This window comes from Macaca thibetana, chromosome 7 (genome assembly GCF_024542745.1).
Source record: "Macaca thibetana thibetana isolate TM-01 chromosome 7, ASM2454274v1, whole genome shotgun sequence".
Classification (NCBI taxonomy): domain Eukaryota; kingdom Metazoa; phylum Chordata; class Mammalia; order Primates; family Cercopithecidae; genus Macaca; species Macaca thibetana.
In genome coordinates, this window is record NC_065584.1 from 125,187,837 (window position 1) to 125,211,974 (window position 24,138).

General features: G+C 49.1%; 2 protein-coding genes across 2 annotated transcripts in view; both read right to left on the reverse strand.

The window, feature by feature from the left end:
* Nucleotides 1–24,138, reverse strand: part of RMDN3 (regulator of microtubule dynamics 3) — a 138,134-nt gene that overhangs the window by 42,387 nt on the left and 71,609 nt on the right. The window lies entirely within an intron of this gene.
* DNAJC17 (DnaJ heat shock protein family (Hsp40) member C17) overlaps nucleotides 1–24,138 on the reverse strand; it is a 248,318-nt gene that overhangs the window by 4,708 nt on the left and 219,472 nt on the right. The window contains exons 3-11 of the mRNA XM_050799565.1: nucleotides 7,961–8,030; nucleotides 7,574–7,632; nucleotides 7,252–7,339; nucleotides 3,939–4,024; nucleotides 3,597–3,693; nucleotides 2,963–3,006; nucleotides 2,444–2,521; nucleotides 1,775–1,855; nucleotides 1,124–1,234 (exon numbers count right to left, since the gene is read on the reverse strand). Of these exons, the coding sequence (XP_050655522.1) occupies nucleotides 1,124–1,234; nucleotides 1,775–1,855; nucleotides 2,444–2,521; nucleotides 2,963–3,006; nucleotides 3,597–3,693; nucleotides 3,939–4,024; nucleotides 7,252–7,339; nucleotides 7,574–7,632; nucleotides 7,961–8,030 (714 nt within the window). The remainder of the gene's footprint in view (nucleotides 1–1,123; nucleotides 1,235–1,774; nucleotides 1,856–2,443; nucleotides 2,522–2,962; nucleotides 3,007–3,596; nucleotides 3,694–3,938; nucleotides 4,025–7,251; nucleotides 7,340–7,573; nucleotides 7,633–7,960; nucleotides 8,031–24,138) is intronic.

Here is a 24,138-nt window from a genome sequence, read left to right on the forward strand (position 1 = left end):
GGATCTGGGACATACTTGCAGAAAGCTGCTTTCCAGTCACCCCCATCAAGTGGAGGGGCAGGCAGGGCAGCAGGCTGGCGTGGGTAAGAGCAGCCTCCTGCCAGCCTGCCAAGGGGCTGTGGACACACCAGCCAGGCCCTAGGCCACTGCAGAGAAGGGGAGAACCAGGTTGCTAGATCTTGCCCCCAAAGCAATCTGTTCAACCAAGGTGGGGACAGGTGTGGCCAGGAGCCCCAAAGCCCCAGCCTTTGTATCCAGGCCAAAAGCCACCAGAGCCATGGTTGTGGGTCGGAGGTTACACACAAGCTGGAAGGTCTACGCTTCACCTCAGGCAGGGCACCCAGACTCTGGGCAGGCAGCACTCTGTGTCAGCAGGGTAGCCAAGGTTACTTTTATTTTTTGAGATGGAGTCTCGCTCCATTGCCCAGGCTGGAGTGCAGTGGCGTGATCTCGGCTCACTGCAAGCTCCGCCTCCCAGGTTAAAGCAATTCTCCTGCCTCAGCCTCCTGAGTAGCTGGGATTACAGATGTGCACCAACATGCCCAGCTGATTTTTGTGTTTTTGTAGAGATGGGGTTTCACTATGTTGGTCAGGCTGGTCTTGAACTCCTGACCTCAGGTGATCCGCCCCGCTTGGCCTCCCAAAGTGCTGGGATTACAGGCGTGAGCCACTGCACCCAGCCTGCCAGGGTTACTTCTAAGAGGAGACATTGCCTCTTGACATACCCGGAAAACTGAAGTGCTGGGAAGGAAGTGGCTGCCCTAGTCACCTGCCCCTTCTCTGCAGCACTGGGTCGTTTAAGCTCCAAATGCTTCACGCACCACAACCAAGCAACCTGAGGGCCAGGAAGATCCCTTTGGTGAGAAGGAGAGTCCCAACAGGAGACCAGATACGGAGAGAAAGCAAGGTCTAAGAATACAGTGTGGGTGGGGCCTCTTTGGCCCTCAGAGAGGAAAAGGGGTCAAGGTGAAATCATAGCCCCTTTGGCCTGGGTTGGTGGACCTGCCAAGCTCACTCTAGGACCCAAGACCTGAATTTGGGAGGAAAGAGCCTGAGAGGAGCCCAGGTAGGAGGAAGAGCTCCGAGACCTGAGTGTCCAGCCGGGCGAGGCCTGACTCCTCACCTTTGACAGTCCTGAGTGGCTGCGGCCCATGGCACCCTGGGGCTGTCCCTCCAACCAGGAAATCTTCAGAGGGTTATCCACCAGGCCAACTTCATTCTGGACAGCCAGCTCCTGCCAAACACAGCATCTAGTCCTGTCCCATCCATCGAGTCAGCTATAAAGAGGCTGTCTCTACCCCCAGTGAGAACAGAACCAGCGTTCTAGCCCTGTTAAGCTAGAACCTTAACAGGTAGAATAGAGATGCCAACCTCAGCAGTCTTCAAGTGACGGGCGTTAACACTTTGGCCTTTCCTGCGGGAGAGGGGATTGGGGGGAGCTTTCTGATGTGGGGAGGTGAGGAGCACAAAGGGTGAAAAGGCAGTGCCGGGGCTCACAGCCCCGAGGGGTGCAGGTGGAGGGTGTGAAGCCACCAGCAGGGAGCAGAGTCAAGTCTGTGCTCTCCTTTCTCCCCAGAGCACCCCCCATCCATCCCTTTACACATGGTGCCTCTATTTCCAGGAGTCAGGGGCCCCTGGGAGGAGCCTTGGCTCTAAGCTGGCCCGGAGATTCCCCAGGAGTGTGGACCACCTAACTCAGAGGGCCCACAGAATTGGGTCCCTGCCCCAGAATGACAGGGCCACGAGGGCCCCCCAAGCCTCATGCAGCACTCACCGCCGCCTTGACAGTTGCAAACTCCACCACAGCAGTGCCTGGCTTCTTACTGGAAAGCACCAGGTTGAGAACCTCGCCATACTGTGGGGACAAAGGGGTCCTAATGAGCATGACTTGGCCTTCAGGATGGCCCAGGTCATGCCAGAGACAAGCCTGGGCTACCTTGAAGTCCATGGGGCTTTTTCAGGTGGGAGATAACTTCTTGCCCCACCTACTTATCTTAGTGAAGTGAGATGAGAGATAGGAAAGAAATTTTTTTCTAGGAACACAGAGCAGCAAAGGAATGATGAGCAAAGCCCTGGTGACTTAGACTGACATATTTCACGCACAGCGTCCTTGCTGGTTGAACGTGGTGGAAAGTTTTTGTGCCAGATACCCACCTCATCCCTCCCAACCCACTCAGCCAAGCTCTTTGCTTCTAAGGGTAAGGGTTAGACTGAGGTAGCAAAGGATGGAGGGCTGGAAGGGAGCACATGGCCACACAAGTGAAAGGAGGGCTGTAGCCTGGGGAGAAGTCTTTAGGTCATCCCATGGTCTACAAGACAGGAAAAAAAAAAAAAAGCAGGTAGATATGTTAAGGGAAGTTCAGGCATTGAGAGCAGAGGCCTAGGGTGTGGGCTGAGATGTGGACTGAGACGATAGGAAAGACTGGACGTCAACAGGGCAGACCTTTTGCAAAAGCCGTAGGAGGACGTCTTTGGAGTAGCCACTTTTTGACTCATCCTCCTTCTTGCACTTCCATTTTAGCTGAAAAGACAGACTCATGAAACACCGATTCTTGGCTGAACAGTACCTCACCCCACGACAGCTTGACAGTCTGAGCAGACATCCTCCCACCCTCCAAGTCTCCAAGGCTCCTGCAATCTAGGGAGTGCCAGCAGAAACATTTTCCCGGTGGGAACTTGTAGGCAGGATGGCCTGCTCACCCCAGGGACGCTTCCTGCCCAGGAAGACCCTCTCCTGAGAGGGCTTCTAGGGAATGCTCTGCCCTGTGATCAGGGCTAAAAGCAGCCTTTCGTGGCAAGCTCTGGTCTCCAGGCGGCTGGAACATGGAGGGAGGTGGTAATGGTGCTGGCTCCACGCAGATCCAGTGGCCCCACCAGAAACCCTCGAGCCACAGGAAGCATCTATTCCTGCTGAGACGAGGTGGTGAGTGTGAGGTGGCCCACAGACCCTGCCCAGGCTCACCTTTAGTTTGGGGGTTCCTTGGCCTTCAGTATTTTCTGCCTTTCCTAGAAATATTGGGAAAATAACAAAAGTAGAATATGTCAGAGTCTCCCAAAGGAGATGCAGCCCAGAGCCAGAAGGGTCTGGAAAGGGTCACTCCTGACCAAGGGGTGCCCAATACCTGCCCAGCTCTGGTGAGGGCCTGGTGGGGAAAGTAGATGCCCATCCCCAGAAAAGCTGCCACCCCAGGGTGGTCTACCCAGCTGCCTCCTGAAGGCCACCTGTCAGCACTCTCTGAATGGAGAGCTAGGAACACTTTCCAGGGGCAGGAGGCAGAGACAGACCATGAGGTTCTACGGAAACAAAGTGTCCCAGAGTCCCTCCCTGTGGTGATCTGCCCCAAAACAGGGCCAGCTCTGCTTGGGACTAAGACAAATGTGGCCAGGAGATCTCAGGCAGAGTAAAAAGCAAATAGGCCCCAGAGAACTGAGAGGAAGAGGGGATCTGCATGTGTCAGAGTAAGGTACCATGGGGTGACCCCAGGGTCCTAGCAGGTAGAAGCCTCCACAGCGGCTCCATCGAGCAGCCAGCATGGCCACTCTGAGCAGTCTGGAGCTGCCTTGGAGGGGAGATAGGCGGGGTGATGGATCTGCACCTCTCAACCTGTGGTCATGCTCCTGGCGTATCTGCTCCCGGATCAGCCTCTGCTGTTCCTCCAGCTGCCGAGAACCCTCTTCTCTCAGGCGTTCGATCTGCAGAGCAGGGGGTGGGGGTGACAATTCTGTGCAGGTCCAATTCCAGGCTGGCTCACCTTGTAAAAAGTCCCTGGGAGCTTCCACCTGCAAGCTAGGGCTCAGCAACCTGTGGGTGGGACAGAGCACCCAGCTCCCACTGAAGGTGCAAAGAGCATGCCCTCTCCAGCCATGGCGACCACCAAGTCCATCCTCCCCGCCTCCTCCTGCAGGTGGCCCTCTGGCCAGTGTGCCTGAGTGCTCACCTCTTGCTCTAGTGTCCTGGTGCTCCGGCTCTCCTCTTCCTCCTCACTCTCCTGAGCCTGGGCCTGCCGCTCCCGGGCCTCCAGGTCTAGGCACAAGGGTTGAATGACCAAACTGCTGGTCTGTTCAGTTTCCACGTGGCCTCGGCCCACCTCAGCTCTGGCTGCCTCCACAAAGTCTCAATCACGATGAGACCATACAGTAACTCTGCCCCCTCCCTCCATGCCCAAGCCCCCGAGTCAATTTCCATTGAGAAAAATCACAGCACAGAAGTATGGGGTCTAGCAGAGTGGCCAGGGGTTTGGAAGAGTTAAAAACAGCTCACACTGACCAAGCTGGTTCTCTCTAGTGAACAGGGTGTAGGTGGTGCTTATGTCAGCAGCCCAGGGCCATGTGTCAGGGGTGCCAATGGGCGGAGCTGTTGGGTTTGATTCCTGTGGTTCGGCACTACAGCTTGACCTCTGGCCTTGCTTTGGCTTTGATTCTTTTCACACACTGAGCTCAAGTTCTCACTGTCCCCTTTAGCTACCACCTCAGCTCACATTTACCAAGCCTCACTGTGGACCTGGCTACAGGGATGGGCAGAGTGTTAGGGCATCACCCCGGGTCCCATACTATGTGAGCTCATTACCTTCCAAGGGAAACCTGCTTGCAACCATGTGCCAGGCCAGCTGCTGTGAGAAACCCTTCTCTTAGGCCAGGGAAGTTTGTGCACTTTACTTACTTAGAATCTCCTTTTCTCTCTCTCTTTTTTTTTTTTTTGAGATGGAGTCTCCCAGCACTTGCTTTTTTTTTTAATAGAGAAATGGATATTGGGATGCTATATGCACACATTAAAATATACAGATGTTGAAGAGCAAGAGGAAAAGGAGAAAACTTAAGTAAAGAATGCTTGGACTGGGCCAGGCACAGTGGCTCACACCTGTAATCATAGCACTTTGGAAGGCCGAGGGGGGTGGATCACCTGAGGTCAGGAGTTCAAGACCGGCCTAGCCAATGTGGCAAAACCCTGTCTCTACTAAAAATACAAAAATTAGCTGGGTGTGGTGGAACGCAATTTAGTCCCAGCTACTCGGGAGGCTAAGGTAGGAGAATCGCTTGAACTCAGGAGGCAGAGGTTGAAGTGAGCCGAGATTGTGCCACTGCACTCCAGCCTGGGCAACAAGAGCGAAACTCCATTTCAAAAAAAAAAAAAAAAGGCTGGGTGCTGTGGTTCACGCCTGTAATCCCAGCACTTTGGGAGGCCAAGGCGGGCGGATCACGAGGTCAGCAGATCGAGACCATCCTGGTTAACATGGTGAAACCCCATCTCTACTAAAAATACAAAAAATTAGCCAGGCGTGGTGGCGGGCGTCTGTAGTCCCAGCTACTCGGGAGACTGAGGCAGGAGAATGGTGTGAACCTGGGAGGCGGAGCTTGCAGTGAGCCGAGATTGTGCCACTGCACTCCAGCCTGGGCCACAGAGGGAGACTCTGTCTCAAAAATAAAAAAAAAAAAAAGTGCTTGGACCATGCTGCTATAACCAGTGATGTTTTTTTAAGTGAGAAAAAAAAAAAAAAATGCTTGTACCAATCTTATTGGGTTGATGAAAATGTTCCAAATCTGATTTATAGTCAGAGTTGCATCATTTGGTAAATTTACGAAAAATCATTGAAGTGTACACTTGAAATGGGTTGATGTTATGATATACAAAGAATACCTCAATAAAGCTATTAGAGAAGAGAAAGCCTGGACCTCTTTGAATCCTTCTGAGGGAGCTTCTCAAAGTGAAAACTCTGGGTAGGAATTGGGTTTAGAACAAATTAAAAGACCCAGCCAGGCACAGTGGCTTGCACCTGTAGTCCCAGGTACTCAGGAGGCTGAGGCAGAAGAACTGCTTGAGCCCAGGAGTTTGAGGCTGCAGTGAGCCATGATGGTGCCACCCTAGCCTGGGTGACAGTACAAAACCCCGTTTCTCTATTAAAAAATAAAAAAAAAAAGATTCAGCCAGAAATGGTGAATACAAGCACCAGTTTTTTGTTTGTTTGTTTGTTTTTTGAGATGGAGTCTTGCTCTGTTGCTCAGGCTACAGTGCAGCAGCGTGATCTCGGCTCATTGCAACCTCTGCCTCCTGGGTACAAAGCAATTCTCTGCCTCAGCTTCTCGAGTAGCTGGGATTACAGGCGCCTGCCACCACACCCGGCTAAATTTTGTTTTTTTAGTAGAGAAGGAGTTTTACCATCTTGGCCAGGCTGGTCTTGAACTCCTGACCTCGTGATCCACCTCTCGTGATCCACCTCAGCCTCCCAAAGTGCTGCGGTTACAGGTGTGAGCCACCGCACCCGGCCACAAGCACCAATTTTACTCACCCTGGATAAGTTTAAATCCCAGCTCCAGCAAGCTCTGAAACTTTTGGTGCCTTAGCTCCTTTGCCTATAAAAAATGGCTTCAGAGGCCAGGTGCGGCAGTGCACAGTTGTAATCCCAGCACTTTGGGAGGCTGAGGTGGATAGCTTGAGGCCAAGAGTTTAAGACCAGCCTGGCCAACATTGTGAAACTCCATCTCCACAAAAATTGAACAAAATTAGCTGGGCATGGTGGTACACGTCTGTAGTCCCACTACTCGGGAGGCTGAGGAACCAGAATCACTTGAACCCAGGGGGTGGGGGTTGCAGTGAGCTGAGATCGTGCCACTGCTCTCCAGCCTAGGTGACAGGGTAAGACCCTGTCTCAAAAAACCGTATTTTGTTTTTTTTTTTTTTTTTTTTGAGACAGAGTCTCGCTCTGTCGCCCAGGCTGGAGGGCAGTGGCGCGATCTCGGCTCACTGCAAGCTCCGCCTCCCGGGTTCACGCCATTCTCCTGCCTCAGCCTCCCGAGTAGCTGGGACTACAGGTGCCCGCCACGGCGCCCAGCTAATTTTTTTTGTATTTTTTTAGTAGAGCCGGGGTTTCACCGTGATAGCCAGATTGGTCTCCATCTCCTGACCTCGTGATCCACCCGCCTCGGCCTCCCAAAGTGCTGGGATTACAGGCGTGAGCCACTGCACCCGGCCCCAAAAAACCATGTTTTTAAAAAAGGTTTAGTACCCACACTTCCTTGTACAGTTATGACAATTAAAGGGACAATAAGGCATTTGTCACATGCTTAGCTAATATTAAACCTCATTATTATTCCTAAGAGTGTCTTTAGGAACCAACCTCTAAGAGCAGCATTTTGCCCAGAGCCTGAGCCAAAAGGCTTTGAGATGAGTTGCTGGAAGTGAAGCTTCAGGTGAGGGAGATGAATGAAAATGGCCGCAGGAAACCACAGGCCACCGAGCACTATGATGGCACCTACCAAGCTTCACTTTCTTCCTTTTTTCATCTAGTTTCTGGGTCCTCTCTGCTGCCTGCTTCTTGGCTTTCCTGACCTTGTCATATGCAGCCTGGCAGGAGAAAGGGGCACAGGGCAGAGGGTCAGCCGGAGAGTAAAGACAGAGCCCCAGCAATCTGCCTGGCCCCTAGCCCAAGGGCCATCAGAGTGGCAGCCTGGTGACTGGGTCTCCTGGGCTGAGACAGCAAGGACTGTGCCACATGGCAAAGGGCAGAGGACTGAGGTTGAGGGGCAGCAGTAGTCTCTAATCAAGGGGGACGATTCCGATGAAGGAGGCTATGCTTACCCTTGCTGCAGCATCAGTCAGCACCTCCAAGGCCTGAGAAAGCTGGTGGAAGAGTTCAGCTAAACATAAGGATCAAAAAGAGAGAGAAGAAAAATAAAGACTTTGTGATGGTGTGCTCCCTCAAAAAAACAAACAAACAAAAAACACTTAAAAAAAGCCACAGGATGGCAGAAAAGCCGACATCAGCAGATGACAGACCAATTAGGAGGGGTGAGCACCTCAGCAACTGACCAGACACCCCTAACATGAAGGGAAGCCCTGGGACCCACGGCCCGGAGCCAGGCTGTGTGTAAGTACACCCCACAGCACTCACGTGCAGAGCGTACATCAGGAAACACAGGCCTGGGTGAGCGGCTCTTTCTCCCCATGCCCTCAGAAGAGTCTCACCTGCTCTTGGATTATCTGGATTTTTGTCTGGGTGGCAGGAGAGGGCCTTCTGCCTATATGCCTTCTTTACCTGGAAGAGTCAGACACAAGACACTGTCATTCACTCTCATCCCAGGGACAAACAGGAAAACCTTGCTCAATGGGTAAGGGGAATCCCACACACACCTAAAAGAGAAGCTGCTGACGCTCACCTCCTAGCCACCAGGGAGGCTTGCAATGAAGGAGGCCAAGGCCATGGAAGGAGCGAGCCACTGTCACCCAGCCTAGGAGCTGGGCCCACTTCCTGCCAAGGGCTCAGTCTCACCACTGCAGATGTCCACGGGCTGCTGGAACAGGCAGGAGCACAGTACCCTGCTTTCTCTACAGCCACTCACAGACAGGTACTCTACACATTCTTGGTGGGCCTATAAACTGGGGCAACCTATCTGGAGGAAAATTCAGCCATCAAAATTTAAAATGTTCTTTCCCTTTAACCCAGTCCTAGGAATCTGGACTTGTAGAAGTACGGCAAAATAAATATACAAGGATGCTTTCTGTAACACTGTTGATACCAGCCAGCCAAGATCCCCATCAACAGGGAGACTTATTTAAAAGATGATGATTGGCCGGGCGCAGTGGCTCACGCCCATAATCCCAGCACTTTGGGAGGCTGAGGTGGACAGATCACCTGAGGTCAGGAGTTCGAGACCAGCCTAACTAACATAGTGAAACCCCGTCTCTACTAAAAATACAGAAATTCGCTGGGTGTACTAGCAGGCACCTGTAATCCCAGCTACTCGGGAGGCTGAGGCAGGAGAATTGCTTGAACCCAGGAGGCAGAGGTTGCAGTGAGCCGAAATCACGCCACTACACTCCAGCCTGGCGACAGAGCAAGATTCTGTCTCAAATAAAATAAAAGATTATGATTGAGGCCAGGCATGGCGGCTTATGCCTGTAATCATAACACTTTGGGAGGCCGAGGCGGGTGGGTCACTTGAGGTCAGGAGTTGGAGACCAGCCTGGCCAACGTGGCGAAACCTGGTCTCTACTAAAAATACAAAAATTAGCTGGGTGTGATGGCATATTTGCCTGTAATTCCAGCTACTTGGGAGGCTGAGGCATGAGAATAGCTTGATTCATGGGGGAGGCAGAGGCTGCAGTGAACCAAGATTGTGCCACTGCACTCCAGCCTGGGCGACACAGCGAGACTCCGTCTCAAAAAAAAAAAAAAAAAGATTACGATTGGCCAGACATGGTGGCTCACGCCTGTAATCCTGGCACTTTGGGAGGCTGAGGTGGGCGGATCATTTGAGGTCAGGAGTTCAAGACCAGCCTGGCCAACATGGCAAAACCCTGTCTCTATTAAAAACACAAAAATAAGCTGGCCATGGTGGCGTGCACCTGTAGACCCAGCTGCTCGGGAGAATGAGGCAGAAGACTCGCTTAAGCCCCAGAGGCAGACGTTACAGTGAGCCGAGATCATGCCATTGCACTCCAGCCTGAGTGACAGAGGAAGACCCTGTCTCAAAAAAATAACAAAAAATAAATTTAAAAAAGTTTGTTCAGGAATTTGCTACGCTTATTAAAATTTTTTTTTAAATAAAAGATTATAATAGACAGAGGTATCCATGTTCTGACACAGATCTTATTATAAACTTTTGAGTTTAGGCTGGGTGCAGTGGCTCAAGCCTGTAATCCCAGCACTTTGGGAGGCCAAGATGGGTGGATCATGAGGTCAGGAGATCGAGACCATCCTGGCTAACACGGTGAAACCCTGTCTCTACTAAAAATACAAAATTAGCCGGGCATGGTGGCGGGCGCCTGTAGTCCCAGCTACACAGGAAGCTTAGGCAGGAGAATGGTGTGAACCCGGGAGGCGGAGGTTGCAGTGAGCCGAGATCGCACCACTGCACTCCAGCCTGGGCAACAGAGCAAGACTGTGTCTCAAAAAACAAACAACAACAACAAAAAACTTTTGAGTTTAAAACAAACAAATGGCCTGGGTGCAGTGGCTCACACCTGTAATCCCAGCACTTTGGGAAGCTGAGGTGGGAGGATTGCTTAAGCTCAGGAGTGTAAGACCAGCCTGAGCAATATAGTAAGACCTCATTGCTGCTAAAAATAAAAAATTAGCCAGGCGCGGTGGCTCATGCATGTAATCCCAGCACTCTGAGGGGCCAAGGAGGGAGGATCACGAGGTCAGGAGATCAAGACCATTCTGGCTAACACGGTGAAACCCAGCCTCTACTAAAAATACAAAAAATTAGCCGGGCTTGGTAGCATGTGCCTGTAGTCCCAGCTACTCAGGAGGCTGAGGCAGGAGAATTGCTTGAACCTGGGAGGCAGAGGCTGCAGTGAGCTGAGATCATGCCATTGCACTCCAGCCTGGGCGAGCGAGACCCTGTCTCAAAAAAAAAATTTTTTTTTGTCAGATGTGCTGGTGCATGCATGTAGTCCCAGCTACTCAGGGGGCTGAGGCGAGAGGATCGCTTGAGCCTAGGAGTTCCAGCCCGGCCTGGGCAACATGGCAAGACCTCATCACTACAAAAATTTTTTAAACATGAGCCAGGTGTGGTAACATGTGCCTTTGTCCCCCTACTCAGGAGGCTGAGGTGGGAGGCTCACTGGAGCCCGGGAGGATGCAGCTGTAGTGAGCATGTTCACACCATTGCACTTCAGCCTAGGTGACAGAGTGAGACCTTGTCTCAAAAAAAAAAAAAATTAAATCAAATTAAAATAAAAAATTAGCTGGGCATAGTGGTGCGTGCCTCTAATACCAGCTACTAAGGAAGCTGAGGCGGGAGGATCACCTCAGCCAAGGATTTTGAGGCTGCAGTGAGCTATGATGATGCCACTGCCCTCCAGCCTGGGTGACAGAGCAAGACCCTCTCTCTTAAATAAATAGAAAGAAACCCCAATATTTCTTACATAAGTAAAAACAAACACAGCTACCAAGATTCTCTTTCGTGTGTTACCTAATAGCTGTTGTAAGTGAAGAAAGGGTACACAACCCCAGAATCCGTCCTCCGCCTCCAAGGCCTTTGCTTTCTCCCTTCTGCTCGGTGTGTTACCTGCTGCTCAAACCTCCTGGAGGAAGAGCTAAGCAGATTGGATTTCTAAGCTTCCAAGGTGGACGCAAGAAACGCTTCTGTGCCCAAGTGTGCTACCTAAGGCCTTTCAGAGGTAAGCAGCCAGCATCCACCAGGTGAACACCTGCTGGGCAACTCCTAAGTCCACGAGGCAGCCACGGGCCCAGGACCTCCAGGGGTGTGCTGCCACCTGCTGGGCCACAGCCAGGGCACCTGCCAGGGCAACCCAAGCTGTTTGGTTCTCCCGACTGGACTGCGCTGGAGGCAGCAGGAACCACCCAGGACAGGCGCTGGGCAGAGAGGGTATAGACGTGCCGCCCGCCTTCCCAATCGCCCACTGAAGCACACCTGCCCTGCTGCCCACTTCCCACCCTAACCCTCCCTCCCTAGCTCTGTTTTCACTACAAAAAAGAACAGCATTAAGGGAAAGGAGGTGCTAGCTTAAGACAGTGTCATCTTTACTTTTTAGGTCGCTTATCATTCGTCTTTTCTCTTTTGCTCTCTTTGCCTGCTTTATTGTGCCCCCAGCCTCTTTCCTTTACTGAACATTTTTTATATTTCAGGGCCCTTTGTTTGCTTTTTTCCAACAAGTAAAACAATACCAAAAATATTATAAAGATGTTCTTTCTCAATGTCCCCAGCCCTCTGACATCAAGGTTGGTTCCCACACATATAAGCACCTACACACACTGATAGGAGTCTGTTGGGTGTTTGTTCCTAGCCTCTGGGCCCCTCCTCTCTGATCCTATCTCCACCCTCTCTCTGGGATGGGTGAGAGGAAGGGAGGGGGAGGTGGTCCATGTCCCAGTATCTGTGGCATCACCTGCAACTCTACCTTCAAGATGAACTTCCTCAGGACTAGGAGTAGTAGTCTTGCCCCAGGGATGTAGGCGGGTTTTGTGGAAGATGTTTTATTTTGTATCATGGGGCTCTTTCAAAGTGGGGTAGGCTGGGCGCGCGTGGCTCATGCCTGTAATCCCATTGCTTTGGGAGGCCGAGGTGGGTGGATCACTTAAGGTCTGGAGTTTGAGACCAGCCTGGCCAACATGGTGAAACCCTGTATCTACTAAAAATATAAAAATTAGCTGGGAGTGGTGGCGCATGCTTGTAATCCCAGCTACTTGGGAAGCTGAGGCAGAAGAATCACTTGAATCCAGGAGGCAGAGGCTATAGTGAGCTGAGATTGTGTCACTGCACTCCAGCCTGGGTGACAGAGTAAGGCTCTGTCTCAAAAAAAAAAAATAAATAAAATGGTTTGTATGTTCCTTTTTGTAAATCTGAGAGAGGGAGTAGGAGTGAGTGTGAAGAAGAAGGAGCAGGCTGGGTGTGGTGGCTCATGCCTGTTATCCCAGCACTTTGGGAGGCCGAGGAGGGCCGATCACTTGAGGTCAGGAATTCGAGATCAGCCTGGCCAACGTGGTAAAACCCTGTCTCTATCAAAAATACAAAAATTAGCTGGGTGTGGTGGCACACGCCTGTAGTCCCAGCTACTAGGGAGGCTGAGGCAGGAATCTGGGAGGCAGAGGCTACAGTAAGCCGAGATTGCGCCACTGCACTCCAGCCTGGGCGACAAAAGTAAAATTCTATCTCAAAAAAAAGAAGAAGAAGAAGGAGCAGTAAGAAAGCAAGACAGAAGCGGTGTCCAGCAGTGGCATCTCCTTCGTTTTCTTTCCTTTTTTTGAGAGAAGGCTTTCTGAATTTTATTCTAAGGGAATGATAAATATTGTTTTGTGTTTCATAATTTATTTTGAGTATTGGAAGTTTGGTTTTTCACTGTAATAGGAAAATAAAATTATTCAAACTGAAAAATAATTATGTAATAATGATAAATTAATCTACATATTAATTTGCTTCCTTGTCAATTCTCTTTCCAGAATGTGTTCCTTTAATAAGCAACTTGAAGAAGCTGATTGGAAAAAAAAAAAAAAAAAGTTAAGTGTCTTTAAGAGTCTCATCAGATTTTATTTGATGCAACTAGTTACAACTGTAACAAGGTTCTCTCACTCCCCACCTGGGTGAACCCCATCCTACCCCTGGCCCTTCCAGCCTCCCACACTCCCAAGGTTTACAACAAAACACGACTGCCCCAATCAATTTGAGGTATCCTAGACCGCCATTCCCTCAATGGCCTGGCATGTGCCTCAGCTTCCAAACCACCTTTTGAAAGTATACAGAGCTGAACATTCTATATTTCCAGGTCCTTTAAGAAAACACTGCCAGTCTCATATACTGGCTAGGTATTAGCAGGGAGAGAAGTAAGGTCCCTAAAGAGCTCTCCGAGAGCCCCTCGGTGCAGCACTGCACTGACCCCACCTTGTGTGTTCGCTGATGGAGATCTAGGATATGCAGGTTCTGATTGGGAGATGGGGAATACGGAGAACAATCAGGCATGTTCTCTGACACTGACGAAGGATACTGTTTAGCAAAGAGGACGCCAGGGAAAGCAATCGGTTCCAATTACAATGTGTGAGATGCCTAAGAGTGGTCCATAAGAATGGGAACACAGAGAAGGTAGCAACTAATTTAGCTCTGAAGGCTTCCCGGAGGAGGCAGTATCTGAGCTGGGTCTGGAAAGGTGAGTAGTTCTCCAGGCAGAGAGCCTGAAAGAGCCTTCAAAACAGAGGGTATAAGAGTTTAGACTTCTCCAGACCAACTCACAGGAGAAACAGAAAGTTCTGCTTTAATGAGGAAAAGGTACTGAGAACAGAAAAGAACATGAAAAAAGACATGTTTGCCATAAAACATGGAAATAAAAAATAGATTTTTTTGTCAAAGGACATTTTGGTTAATTAAAAAACTTCAACCAAAAAATGTCATAGGGCCGGGTGCAGTGGCGCGTGCCTGTAGTCCCAGCACTTTGGGAGGCCAAGGCGGGAGGACTGCTTGAGCCTGGGAGTTCAAGGCCAACCTGGGGAACATAGTAAGACCCTATCTCCACAAAAAATTTAAAAATGAGCTGGGTTTAGTGGCATGCAATTCAAGAAGCTGAAGTGGGAGGATCACTTGAGCCCAGGAGTTTGAAGCTGCAATGAGCCATGATCTTACCACTGCACTCCAGCCTGGGAGACAGAACAAGAACCTGTCTTTAAAAAAAAAAAAAAAAATTAATAGAGGAAAACTGTAGGAAAAGAACAATGTGTACAAACAGATTTCAATGTACAGACCTGGGATAAAGAAATGCTGGGGAATAGGGGTAGAATACATACAGGCAAAGAAACGCAAACCGGGCCCAGGAAGAGGAGAAAACAGGGATTTAAAAATGATAAAAGTTGGCCGGGCGCGGTGGCTCACGCCTGTAATCCCAGCACTTTGGGAGGCCGAGGTGGGCGGATCACAAGGTCAGGAGATTGAGACCATCCTGGCTAACACGGTGAAACCCCGTCTCTACTAAAAATACAAAAAATTAGCCGGGTGCAGTGGCGGGCGCCTGTAATCCCAGCTACAGGGGAGGCTGAGGCAGGAGAATGGCGTGAACCCAGGAGGCGGAGCCTGCAGTGAGCCAAGATTGCGCCACTGCACTCCAGCCTGGGCGACACAGCAAGACTCCGTCTCAAAAAAAAAAAAAAAAAAAAAAAAAAAAGGATAAAGTTAACTTGAGTATGATACTGAAAATACACTGAGGTTTACATGTGATTCAAAAACGCAATAGAACAATTGGAAGGGAACGCTCCAGGATGCTCATTCTGAGCAGGCCAGACGAGGAGAGCTTCCCGAGTTCAACCGTAATAAACCAGGATGGATGAGTAAGGAGGTTTAATGTGGGGGGTCTCCAAGCCCAAATAACTTGTACCTCAATGTTTTCTGTCTGCTATGAGAATGTATCATAGGCCAGGTATGGTGGCTTACACCTGTAATCCTAGCACTTCAGGAGGCTGAGGTGGGAGGATCACTTGAGTCTAGGAGTTTGAGACCAGCCTGGGCAACATAGGAAGACCTCATCTCTACAAAAAATTTTAAAATTAATTTTTTGTGATGTGGTGGTGCACACCTGTAGTGCCAACTACGTGAGAGAGTGAAGTGGGAGGATCCCTTGAGCCCAGGGGGGAATCGAGGCTGCAGCGAGACATGTTCAAGTCACTGTGCTCCAGCCTGGTAGACACAGCAAGACTCTGTCCCCCACCAAAAAAGAGAGAATATATCATAAAGCACAAAAGCAGCAAGCAAGATAAATGGAACATAGGCAAAGCCAAAAAACAAATTGTAGTAAGTATTTAAGTATGTGGCAAAAGATACTATTATAATATATTACACGAAGTGAAAAAAAAGTTATATCTTCATCTTAAACCACATACCAAAATAATTTCCAGGCCAGGTACAGTGGTTCACACCTATAATCCCAGCACTTTGGAAAGCTGAGACGGGGGGATCGCTTGAGCCCAGGAGTTCAAGACCAACCTGGGCAACATATGAGATGCCGTCTGTACAAATTTTTTTTTAAAATGAGCTGGACGTGGTGGTGTACACCTGTCATCCCAGCTACTCGGGAGGCCGAGGTAAAGGATCACTTGAGCCCAGGAGTTCAAGGCTGCAGTGAGCTATGGTTATACCACTGCACTCCAGCCTGGGCAGCAGAGCGACAGACACCAGGTCTCAAAAAATAAAAAACCAACAACAACAAAAAAACACACACAAACAATTCCAGATAGAGCAAAATACTAATTAAAAAAAAAAAACTTAAAAAATGAAAAGAAAAGAAAGTAATGGGACTATTAAACTGCTTTCAGCCTTTCCCAGAAGAAATTCCTGAGCATAAAAGCGAAGAAATCACACACGTGAATGTGCGCACGCACACACACACAATACGAGTGGATCTGATAGTGAAAACTTTTCAAATTTCTCAAAGTCAAAAATCATAGACAGGCTGGGTGCAGTGGCTCACACCTGTAATCCCAGCATTCTGGGAGGCCAAGGCAGGCGGATCACCTGAGGTCAGGAGTTCCGAGACCCACCTGGCCAACATGGTGAAACCCCATCTCTACTAAAAATACAAAAATTAGCTGGGCATGGTGGCACATGCCTGTAGTCCCAGCTACTTGGGAGGATGAGGCAGGAGAATGGCTTGAACCAGGGAAGCAGAGGTTGCAGTGAGCCGAGATTGCGCCATTGCACTCCAGCCTGGGCAACAGAGCAAGACTCCGTCTCAAAAAATAATAATAAAATCATAGATAAAATTAAAAGACAAGGTACATGAAAACTGAGGGAAGAATCTGCATGAAATATGACGGACAACACAGTCTTGACTACATAAAGAATGCATACAGAGTCCTCAGAAAAAAACAAACAAAACAAGAAAATAGAGAAGGAACATGAAGAGAGAAGTCACAAGTGAATATGAATGGTTAATAACATGAAAAATGTTCAGCCTCAAACATGAAAACCCATTTTTCATCTGTCAGTCAACAGCTAAATGGCAAGTTAAGGCCGGGCGCAGTGGCTCACGCCTGTAATCCCAGCACTTTGGGAGGTTGAGGTGGGTGGATCACCTGAGGTCAGGAGTTCGAGACCAGCCTGACCAACATGGAGAAACCCAGTCTCTACTAAAAATACAAAATTAGCTGGGCATGGTGGCGCACGCCTGCACTCCCAGTTACTCAGGAGGCTGAGGCAGGAGAATCGATTGAACCCAGGAGGCAGAAGTTGCAGTGAGCCGAGATCACACCACTGCACTCCAGCCTGGGCAACAAGAGCAAAACTCCGTCTCGAAAATAAATAAATAAAATAAAATAAAAATGGCATGTTAGTGGCGCTGTGGTGAATGTGTACACTGACATGAGGGTTCTGGAATGTAATCTGACGGTGTATATCAGGAAGCTCTGAAAAGCCGACCCTTTGATAGCAAGGCCCCTGTAAGAGTTTATTCTAAAGAAATACTTAGAAATTCATATAATATCTATAAACGCTGCTGTTCATTTATACCATTAGTCATAACAGAGAAAAGTCAGGAATCATTTAAATTCCAAAACAACAAAAATAGCAGCTAGCACTTACACACTGCTTGCCATATGGCAAGCTCTATTTGAAGTGCTTTACGTATATTAACTTACTTAACTCTTAAAGCCCCTATGAGGTAGAAATTAGTATCCTCTGACCGGGCGTGGTGGCTCAAGTCTGTAATCCCGGCACTTTGGGAGGCCGAGACAGGCGGATCACGAGGTCAGGAGATCGAGACCATCCTGGCTAACACGGTGAAACTCCGACTCTACTAAAAATACAACAAATTAGCCAGGCGATGTGGCGGGCACCTGTAGTCCCAGCTACTCGGGAGGCTGAGGCAGGAGAATGGCATAAACCCGGGAGGCGGAGTTTGCAGTGAGCTGAGATCCGGCCACTGCACTCCAGCCTGGGCGACAGAGCGAGACTCCATCTCAAAAAAAAAAAAAAAAAAAAATTAGTATCCTCCTCATTTTACAAATGAGGAAACTATGACATAAGGGTTAATTATGATACCAAAAATCCATTCAATGAAAAGCCATAGAAACATTACTTTAGGCAAGAACTATTCTATATTCTACTCCAGTCAATTACCACAGAAAAAACAGTAGCCACCACCCCACCCACGCCATCAAAGGCCAGGTAGAGAGCACAGACTTCCACTCTTGCCACCCCAAACCTCTGCCAGAATGGTGTCGGATAAGCCCAAACACGGAGGCTAGGACTTTCATCCCCACCAGACAGAAATACACAAATATAAAAATATCTCTGGGCTGGGTGTGTTGGCTCACACCTGTAATCCCAGCACTTTGGGAGGCCGAGGCGGGCACATCACCTGAGGTCAGGGGTTCGAGACCAGCTTGGCCAACATGGTGAAACCCCGTCGCTACTAAAAATACAAAAATTAGCTGGGCATGGTGGCGGGAGCCTGTAATCCCAGCTACTCGGAAGGCTGAGGCACTTGAACCCAGCAGGCAGAGGTTGCAGTGAGCTGAGATTGCACCATTGCACTCCAGCCTGGGAGGGAAGAGCGAAAGTCCATAACAACAACAACAACAACAATACCTCTGAAAGAAAAGGGATATCCCTGAAAAAGCTTCTGGTCTCAGTATTATTTATTATTAAATAATCCTACCTTATAAACAGCTGAAAGTAAGGGTTACAGCTGATACTTTCTATAAGCTTGTATTACTTTCCAAGTGATACAAGAAAAAAACTGGTAAGAACCAAAAACAAAATTGTTTAGCTTCTTTCTACAATTCTAAGCTAGGAGGCAGCACGGTTCACTAAAAGAGGGCAAGTTCCGGGGTCTGACAGATGTATTTTCAAATTCGGAATCTTCTACATACTAATAGCATGACCTTGGGCAAATTACTGAAGCTCACACAGCCTTAGGGGCTTCAACATCAAAGTGAGAAGAATAAACCCTATGGGCAGGGCTGCTGGAAAGAAAATGATCTGTGTAAGAACCTGACAAAAACTACGTGCTTCCTACAAGTTCCCAAACCTTTCTCTCCTCTACTTCCGGAAGAGGGTAAATGTGACACCAGGCCAGCAGGATGCCAAATGGACAGGAATTCAGGAATGGACCGGGGTCCACAGTGGATACAGGTCAACTCCATTTGAATTCCCTAGGTGGACACGGCTGGATTTGAGTCTGCTGGGGGGTAGATCTAAAATTCAATCCTGGGTTAACTCTCAGGGTCTCTGAAATACTCTCATTCAAGGGGCAAAAGGGATGGGTAGGTAGCCTGAGATTTTCCAGCGTGGCCTTGAATCAAAACCCAGCTGACCTAAGAATGTTGGTCAGGTATGTCTGTCTTGATTAACTAGTTATTACTATATTTAACTGCTAAACCTGCCCTGGGCAGGGCCCATCCCTTGGTTTTAGCCTGGAAGACCAGTTTTGACTTTGAACCGGTTGGCCTAGAATTTGGTGCTTTGTGCTACAAACTAGATCCCCAGCTTTGCCCAGCCCTCCTGGAGTTGACTGCTGCCTGAAGAATTTCTCACCATGTAAACACAACTCTCCTAAAGCAGGTCTTTGAAAAAGCTTCCGTTCTCAGTATTGTTTATTATTAAATAATCCTACCTTATGAACAGTTCAAAAGGCTAGATTCAGGGTAAAAATGTGCAACAATATTTCTTATAACTATCCTAAAGTTGGGAAGGAGAGGAACTTTCAGAAGAACAAGAAATAGAGGGGCCATCCTCTAAAATCTTACTCCTCATGATACAGGATAGACAGGACTGCTGAAACCCAGGAATCCCAGGTTGCAAGCTCCTCCAGAAACTGAGTCTGGCCCAGGTCCAGTGGCTCATGCCTGTAATCCCAGCATTTTGGGAGGCTGACGCGGGAGGATCACTTGAGCTCAGGAGTTTGAGACCACCCTGGGCAACATAGCAAGACCCCATCTCTAAAAAAAGAAAGAAAGAAACTGTGTCTGCAGGTGCTGGGATCACTTAGGCAGAGCTGAAGCGGCCCCAGCAAGGTGCGGAAGGCTCCTAGAGCCTTCATTTGCAGCTTTCCTTCTTTACCCATAAGTTTCCCCTAAATCACCTGGTCTCTCTAGCACTTAGAGACACTTGCATTTCTGACATTTCACAAAGCATCCAGGTGACGGTTCAAATGTTTCCAACCCAAAGTTCCCCGTCCAGATCATGGCTTTTCAGAGGACAAGCTCTTTCCAAGGCCCAGCCCCAGAAGGACGAAGATCTCAGATAAAGGTAAGCTCCCCGAGGACTTCAAACTCCAATTTGCAGAAACGTGGTCTTTCTCCTGATGTCCTTCTAAAAACCTCACTGTCTACCACCCTTTTTCCATCCTAGACTGGTTGAGTTTAATCTGTCTTTGATGTCTCAGGATCATCATCCAGAACATAAACTACTGAATAGTATGACACGCTCTATGGAGAGCAGCGTCAGGCTTTTCATTTGCTTCCCTAGGTGGTGAGGATTTCAAAATCTACTCTTTTAATAGTTTTCCTATTACTTCCTTAGTTGGCCTCTACTAGATGGCCAGATGCCAGCCCTTCCCTAGAAGTGCTGCTCATCTGCTGCTTCTTTTCTGGTACGGTCTGGAGAAACAGAGAAGCCGGTTATAACTGTACCTTAAATGGGAGCGTAAGGGTAGAGGAAGGTATGGGGGTTCCCCTTACAAAGTGGATGTACTTAGGAGGCAGGGAGTTCTGCTTCTCCCCAGGGTCCAGAACAGTGAACAGCACCTGGAACGCAGCAGGCACACAATACATATCTGTTGCATGAATCGGCAAACATTCATTTGTTCTCAACCAAAATACAATCGGAAACCTCAACTATGTCAATTACTTCAGACCCACTGAGGAGCAGAAGGAAGTAGGTGCCATCCAGATCCTAGGAGATCTGACCACTATTTCACAATTTCTCCTCGTCCCTGCTAACATCTCCTCTTAAAAAACCAAGTCTGGGAAAGGGAAGGAATTACTAAAGCAGACTGCCAGGATAACCACAGTGGGAACTAAGTGTTATCCCGCACTGCCCACATCAGACAATGAATAATAAATTGGCAGTCACCCAGCCCTTCCCCGGAAGCTCCATCCGGTTCTACCACTTTCAGCAACCTGAACCCAGAGCAGGAGAGGGGGGCTGGGAGCTGGGCCTCTAGCCACCTCCACTGAGCTTTGCCGCAGGCACACAGCAGGGCCTCTGACATCCGCCTGCCTCCAGTTCCACCTCTTGATGGGGGAAGGAACTCCTGACTCACCCAAAAAGCAAAGTGCTAAGGGATCCAATAAATAGAAAATAGCTATCATTAACTTAAAAGAAAGGTGCCCTACAAAGAAGGATCATTATTTTTTTTAAGTTGCTGTCCTTTCTTATAACAAAACTTGGAGCCAGGTAAGTAAGTGGTACAAGTAACGAGGCCCAGGCTGAGAGGTTAGACTTAGATAAGGAGGACACAGAGGGAGGCAGCTCTATGTGACAACAAGCACTGAATGGACAAAGAATCTCGGGTGAATCAGCTGGAAACCCATTGCCAGGCCCAGTTCCAGTCACAGGGACAGTGAGTGATAACAGCTGGGGCAGCTACATCTCCCCAAGCCCGGCGAGGCAGATGCCTCCCCATCCCCTCTGGGGTTCCTCTGGCAGGAACCCCAGAGGTATGTGACTGCCTGATGTCACACGCAGGAAGCAAACCACAGAGCTCTGGGCACTTGTCTAAAAGTCCCCTCTGGCTAGGCATCGTGGCTGATGCCTGTAATCCTAACATTTTGGGAGGCCAAAGCAAGAGGATCACTTGAAGCCAGGAGTTCAAGACCAGCACGGGCAACAAAGCGAATCGCACCTCTACAAAAAATTTAAAAATGAGCCAGGCGTGGTGGCATGCACCTGGAGTCCCAGCTACGTGGGGGGCTGGGAAGGATTATTTGAGTCCAGGAGTTTGAGGCTGCAGTGAGCTGTCATCATGCCATGGCATGCCAGCCTGGGCAACACAGTGAGATCCATCTCTTTAAATAAACAGAAATAAATAAAAACAAAAGTCCCCTCTGCCTAAAAGATTGATCCTTTCATTCCTTAGAGCCTGTGACCCCTGTTGGGACAGCACTACAAAGAAATCCCCAAATGTCTGGGCACCGTACAACCTGTGGGCTGCTCTGAAGGCTTGGCACAAGCAGAGAGCTGGCCAACCACAGACAGCCCCTCAGCTCAATGCTCCTAAAACACGAGCCTGCTGGTGATACCAAGATAACACCAGAGAACCTGGGCCTCACACTGACATCCCTCTCAGGTTGATAACCATGGCCTATGGTTCAGTCTCAGAACAGGGGCCTGTGCCACCTGGAACACTTGGGGCAACACACGGAGCCTGGCCTGCTTCTCGCCAAATGATGGTCCTTGTACCCTCTTTGGGCTCTGGTTCCTCAGTCCATCCTGAGGTCACTCCTCCCATCCCCCTGGCTCTCATCTCCAGGTCCCCATTCCTTCACTCCCCCACAGTACTCCCTCCTGTCCTGCCCTCCTCAGTCCACTTCCCCAGACCAGCCCACCTGAAGCTCAGTCTACAGCCCTCTTTCTCCTCCTCAGATGCCACCCTGCTCTCTGGCCCACCTCCTCCCTTTTAACCTTATCCTAACCACCGCTATATTAGGCTCAGAGCCCAAAAGCCTTTCCTACCGTCTTCTCTCAGGTTGTAGATTCTCACTGCCCAGATCTGCCAGAAACATCTTTCCACTGCCTGCTGTCACTCTCAACCCCTAGAGGCCTGGGTCTCTAGCCCCAGAGCCACTTTCTCTGCCCAGTCTCTGCCCTTTCCCGGGGGGTAGAACTCCTTCCGTCTGGGCCGCCCTGGTACTTCCTACATCTCATTCCTTTCTGTCTTCCCTTAATGCATTGTTTCCTTTATAAACAAATTTGTATAGTAAAAAGAAATTAGTTGATTTCAGGAGGCTGAGGCAGGAGAATGGCGTGAACCTGGGAGGCGGAGCTTGCAGTGAGCCGAGATTGCACCACTGGACTCCAGCCTGGGCGACAGAGTGAGACTCCATCTCAAAAATTAAAAAAAAAGAAAGAAATTAGTTAATTTAGTGAAAATAACTGAATAACAATACTCAGGAACAGCAAAAATAGGGAAAATGTTATGCAAATGGAAAACATTTTGAATGCCACTAACTTAACTGAAATGGAAACTGTTATGGCAGTTTTAACACAAATCTTAACACAATTCCTTAAGCTGTTCAGAGCCGCTTACTACCTGCTGGGTTTACCCAAGTCCCAGGCAGGTAAAATCTCTCTGTGTCACAGATGGGGTTGCGAGACTCTCTGGGGCCCACAGACCCGTCTCCTGTAGATCTAACTGCTCCTGAAGTGTGGGTCATGGAAAAAGTTCTGAAAGAGGAGTAAAAAATTCAGGTGTGGGCCGGGCGCAGTGGCTCACGCCTGTGATACAAACACTTTGGGAGGCTGAAGCGGGTGGATCACTTGAGGTCAGGAGTTTCAGATCAGCCTGGTCGACATGGTGAACCCTGTCTCTACTGAAAACCCAAAAATCAGCCGGGCGTGGCGGCACATCACACGCCTGTAGTCCCAGCTACTCGGGAGGCTGAGGTATGAGAATGGCTTGAACCCAGGAGGCGGAGGTTGCGGTGAGCCGAGATCGCGCCACTGCACTCCAGCCTGGGCGACAGAGCGAGGCTCTCTTTCCAAATAAACAGAAAATTCAGGTGTGGGGAGGGGCTCTACAATAACCCGCCACCTTATGCTGAGCCAATCACTTAAACTCTCGGAGTCTTTGTTTCCACATCTATGAACTGGTGCCAATGGTCCTTGCCTACCTCACAGGCTTGTTTTGAAGGTCACATCAAATGAGATAATTTATGTGAAAGCACTTTGGTGTCATACAATATGTGAGGTATTATCTTGAATGCCAATGAATTGCTTACAGCTTACAAACACAAATGAATCATTCCTTTTGACTTAACAGGCAGCTAAGTAACTTCAAAAATCCAGAGCTTCAGCCAGACAGCTTTGGTGAAACCAGGCTTGGAAAAAATAACTTAAATAAAAAAAAATAGGCCAGGTGTGGTGACTCACACCTGTAATTCCAGCACTTTTGAAGGCCAAGGTGGGAGGATCCCTTGAGCCCAGGAGTTCAAGACCAGCCTGGACAATATAGGGAGATCCTGCCTCTAAAAAAAATAATAAATAAGTAAATAAATAAATAAATAAATAAATAATGTGGTAATATATTGAGGCTACAAAAAAATTTTAAAAAGGCTGGGCGTGGTGGCTCATGACTATAATCCCAGCACTTTGGGAGGCCGAGGCAGGCGATCACCTGAGGTCAGGAGTTTGAGACCAGCCTGGCCAACACGGTGAAACCCCATTTCTACTAAAAATACAAAAATTAGCTGGGTATTGTGGCGTGTGCCTGTAGACCCAGCTACTCGGGAGGCGGAGGGAGGAGAATCACTTGAACCTAGGAGGCGGAGGTTGCAGTGAGCCAAGACCGCACCATTGCATGCCAGCCAGGGTAACAGAGATTCCATCTCAAAAAAATAAAATAAAATAAAATAATAAACAACAGGCGGCCGGTCGTAGTGGCTCACACCTGTAATCCCAGCACTTTGGGAGGCTGAGGTGGGCAGATGACCTGAGGTCAGGAGTTTGAGACTAGCCTGGCCAACATGGTGAAACCCTGTC